Source organism: Lolium rigidum, chromosome 4 (assembly GCF_022539505.1).
Source record: "Lolium rigidum isolate FL_2022 chromosome 4, APGP_CSIRO_Lrig_0.1, whole genome shotgun sequence".
Lineage (NCBI taxonomy): Eukaryota > Viridiplantae > Streptophyta > Magnoliopsida > Poales > Poaceae > Lolium > Lolium rigidum.
In genome coordinates, this window is record NC_061511.1 from 206,439,820 (window position 1) to 206,444,767 (window position 4,948).

Here is a 4,948-nt window from a genome sequence, read left to right on the forward strand (position 1 = left end):
AGGGGCAGTGGCGCCTTTCGCTTCCCTGTCGACCTGAACTCGTCGCTTGACCTGCGTCGCCCGGGAAGCACCGACGGCCACGTGACAGACGACACCGGCCTTCCCCGCCACCTCTTCCCCGACGAGGGCAGAAGCACCCACCAGGTGTTCGGCAGCACGTCCGACGTGTCCATGGGCGAGGACGAGGTGAGTTTCCTTACTTTTTATGTGTTATGTCCATCGTAGACACCGGCGGCGACTCAAAGTAGGTAACTTATTGCGTAGGTTACCGTCGGGGACGAGATCCTCAACGGCTTCATACGTGGCCAAGCCTACGAACCCCCCATCGACGAGTATGAAGAAGATGCCGAGGAGGACGAAGGTGAGGAGGAGGTCCAGGAGGAGTTGGTCGATGCCAACACCGGCGGTGAGCACGACGAGGACGATGACGCGCAACCATTCCAGCGGCACTCATGGTCCGAGGTGGAGGTATTTGGAGGATGTATGTCTCATCGAGGCATGGGAGCAAGTATGATTTTGCCCCATCACCGGCGACAACCAAACCGGAGGCAAGTACTACAAGCGCGTCTTTGATGCCTTCAACGAGAAGAACTATGGTGACTACTCCACCATCAACATGAACCGGAACGAGGGCGCCCTCTCCCACCGTTGGAACATCATCAAGGTGGCGTGTAGCAAGTTCCATGGCTACTATGAGAAGATTATGGGCCGGAAGAAGAGCGGCAAGACGATGGTGGATTGGGTATGATCTACGCCCATTTGGTGATGTCTATTTCATAATGCATTATAGTGCATCATGTATTGTTAGATGCTCGACACCCTCGAGATGTACAAGTACAAAAATGCGGACAAAGACTTCTCCTTCATGCATTGCTTCAACAAGCTACAATGTTGCAAGAAATGGGACGACCTCCGCCACACTCTCAACAAGGACGGGGTAGAAGGGCCGGTCGATCCAGCCGACGCCTCCACCGGGCGCCCCATTGGCAACAGGCCAAGGCCGAGAGGAATGCGGCGCCGGCATTGGCCGCCATGGATGCCTCCCTCGAGAAGATGATAACTTCATTCTCAATGGAGAACAAGGAAGCGGCAGATAGGGCTGCTGTCGTGTGGAAGGCAATCCTCGACAAGCAAGACATGAAGATCGAGTTAGAGGGGGAGAAGGTGGATGCAGCGAAGATGGAAGCTCACGTCGGCCAAGAGTTGCTGGCGGCGCGAGCTGCGTCGACGTCTCCCCCGACACCCTCCAAGTTCATGTCTCCGCTGGCACCGTCGACGTTCATGCCTCCCCCAGCGACCGTGGATCCTGTTGCAGCGACGGAGCTGCCGCAGGGGCTCGCCGACGATGAGGAAGTCGTGGAGGTTGAGCCGCCCATGACCCCGTTCATCTGATCAGTTGTCTTAGAAGACGAAGTTGTTTTTTGCAGCTGGAGACGGCGATTCGGTGGCCGTATGTTGGCACAAACTTCATATTTGAAAACCTATTCGAATTTAGTGGCCGTGTGTTGGCTTAAACTTTAAATTTGAAAACTTATTCGAATTTATGTGCTTTTGTTTGACTTTTTAATTCAAATCATGTATCGGTATTGTCATATGGGGAGCAGCTCCCCCAAATGGAGGATGTTGTGCCGGCGCCCCCATACGACAGTGCTGACGCCTCCTACTGGCGACTATTTGGAGCGCGCCGATGGAGATGCTCTAATTGGACTTGTAATTAACGGAATTTCCGTATTAGAGTCACAGTCTGTAACCTGATCTAATATACAAAGGCACCGGTTGTAGCCGAAATAAACTAGATGAAAAGCTAAATTAGACATAAGAATTATTTTCGGGGATGGACTGACGCCCGTGGCAAGGGCCGCTGGACCGGCGGAACGTTCATAGATCTGGCGTGTTTTGTACAGCTCGACATGCTTTTCATCGATGGTATCTCTAGAGAGGGGGGAGGGGGGGGGGGGGTTGAATTGATCGTGATGTGTATCAAATTAATCAAAGCACTGACTGATGAAAGAGGCAACATGCAACCAGTGACCACCGGTTTCAATTGCATGGCCCATCATGCGGGACACTCTTCAACACATTGTCGTGCTACGCAGCACCTTCCAGGACCAATCTCTTTTTGTGGCCTGGAAGAACGACTACTTATCAGCAAAAGTATGGAGAGACTGACCAACGCCGATAACACAGCCGCATATCCAGATAACATGGCTCCGCCAATCTCCGCCGACGTCCCGGCCGCGCCGGCTCGCGCGAGCGTGCCGGCGTCCATCATCACCGTCGTGTCAAAGCAGACCGTTCGGCCCGAGCGCGCATCGCCGATTGGAGACCTCAAGCTATCCTTCTCCGACATGCTAATGCTGTCCTGCAGCTACATTCAGAAGGGGCTATTCTTCCGGCTTACAGGCACGCCGATGGCCGGCCTCGTGTCATCGCTGGTGTCTTCGCTCTCCCTCGCGCTCGGCGTCTTCCCGCCCCTCGCAGGACGGCTAGTCACGCTCCCCGACGGCCGCATCGTCATCCGTTGCAACGACGATGGCGCTGCCGTCGACTTCTTCCATGCGGTGGCGCCCGCTCTGTCGCTTGCGGACTTCCTCGTGTCGGACGCCGACGTGCCCACCATGCTGATCAAAGATCTGTTCCCGATGGCCGGTGCCGTGAGCTACGAAGGCCACCACCGCCCGCTCTCGTCATTCCAAGTCACGGAGCTCGGGGACGGCGCTTTCTTTCTCTCCGTCGTCGTCAACCACGCGGTCGTGGACGGGACCTCGTTTTGGCACTTCTTTAATACGTGGGCTGGGCTGTGCCGCGGCGATCCAATTCCAGTCCAGCCACCGGACTTCGGCCGCAGATTCTTCGGCGGTTCGACGGCCGTCCTCCGCTTCTCCGAACGCGACGGCCCCGCAGTGACGCTACACGCGCCGCCGCTGCTGCGTGAGCGAGTCGTCCACTTCAGCGCTGCCGCGATCCGCGACCTGAAAGCCGCCGCCAACGGCTGTGGAAAAACCAACAAGGACTCCATGGTGAACGGAGAGATCTCCTCGTTCCAATCGATCTGCGCGCATATGTGGCTGGCCGTGACGCGAGCGAGGCAGCAGCTGGCTGCGGACGCGACGACCACGTTCCGCATGGCGGTGAACTGCCGGCACCGTCTGCGCCCGACGATCTCCCCGGTCTACTTCGGCAACGCCATCCAGATCGTGGCCACCACGGCGACGGTGGCCGAGCTGGTTGCCAGTGACCTCCGCTGGGCGGCTGCCAGGCTGCACGCTACCGTGGTGGCGCACCACGACGGCGCCATCAGGCAGGCTGCGGCGGACTGGGACGCCGCACCATGGTGCTTCCCGCGGGGCAACCCCGACGGCGCCGCGCTCATAATGGTGAGCTCGCCGCGGTTTCCGATGTACGACGGCACTGACTTCGGGTGGGGCAGGGCGGTTGCTGTTAGGAGCGGGTGCGATAGCAAAATTGACGGCATGCTGTCGGCGTTGCCGGGCCAGGCCGGGGATGGCAGCGTCGACGTCGAGGTTTGCCTTGCCCCGGACACCATGGCCCGCCTTCTCGGCGACAATGAATTCTTGCGGTACGTGTCGCATGCACCTTGATGCATGAAGTGCAGCGCCCTATTCTGTATTGTAGTACCAGTGTACCACACTATATGGTTGCAAGATATAAGAGCATCTCTAATAGATGATGCAAAATAGAGCACCCAAAACAATTGATGTACGTAAAATTTTTACATCATCAAAATGGGCGCTTTACATTACCTGATCACTTTGTGGCTTTCCAGGTGATGTAAAATAGATCACCTAGCTGTTGGAGACTAGGTGATCTAGATTAGATCATCTGCACTAAAAATTTATTCATCTTCAACATTATAAACTTCAAATTCAACGACATAAACTATGGTTTAAAGACGTCTAATTCATTTCAACGGTTCGACACGCATAAAACCGACTCCACCATAGATAGGCCGGCCAATTCGACATTGAACCATAAATAGAACTTCGACTTGGACATGAACGATAGATAGAACTTCGATAGTTCGACATTGCAACTCCAACACCTAACACTTCGACAGTCTGATAGCTTGGCCTCTGCGAAGATTCGGGCCTCCAGGAAGTTCATCGCCGAGCGAGGCAAGCCTAATGACAACATGTTGTAGTTGTACGCACGAGCTCCAGTGTGTCGAAGGTGCAGATCCACCACCACATGCGGTTGACGGTGAGCTCCACGGACGGACGCCGAGGTAGCCGGCGGAGAAGCGCGGGAGGCAGCGCGGCGACATCCACACAGCAGTGAGGCGGGGCGATAACGGGGACGCGTGATTCAGTGGAGGCGTGGTAGGTTGATCCAACGATACTTCGGCTGGGCGGCGGGGCGAACGGCGACAATCGGTGGGTGCGTAGCATGCGGCTGCGGGGAAACACAGGCGTGCACGGGGAAGAATTTTCAAGATTGAACATTTTTCAAATTTGAATATTTTTCAAGTTTAAAGAATTTTCGAGCTCAAACTTTTTTAAACAATTTTAAAATTTGAATATTTTATAATTTTTATGTTATTCAAATCTTAAAAATAAAAGAAAAACGAAAAACGAAAAAAGGAAATAAACATACCTGCGCTAGGCCCACACCCGTGCGGGGGGGGCACCGACCTGGTGGATCGGTGGATGTGGGCCTCACGACCAGGTGCGTGATAGAGAGAAATAAGAATTGGGCTCGATTAATTCCACGGAGTCTTTGTCCAAGTTCTGATACCTTCAAGTTATAAACTCTGACGGAAATAAACAAACCTGCCAATACTACATCTTCCCTTGCAGATCGATTTAAGCACGTACGTACAAATATAGCAAGGGACGAATCCAAAGCGATGGCGGCAGCTCTGCAGAACGCGGCGAGGACGCTCGGTGGCCGCGCGCTCCAGCGAACGCAGGCGGCGGAGCTGTTCCCG

At 54.8% G+C, this 4,948-nt stretch overlaps 1 protein-coding gene across 1 annotated transcript; it reads left to right on the top strand.

Annotated features, from left to right (window-relative positions):
• The first annotated feature begins 2,105 nt into the window (after positions 1–2,105).
• LOC124649312 (uncharacterized acetyltransferase At3g50280-like) lies at positions 2,106–3,719 on the top strand. Its single transcript, XM_047188964.1, has one exon. It carries the CDS (start codon positions 2,157–2,159, stop codon positions 3,600–3,602), a length of 1,446 nt encoding a protein of 481 aa, XP_047044920.1. The 5' UTR covers positions 2,106–2,156; the 3' UTR covers positions 3,603–3,719.
• The last annotated feature ends 1,229 nt before the right edge of the window (positions 3,720–4,948 follow it).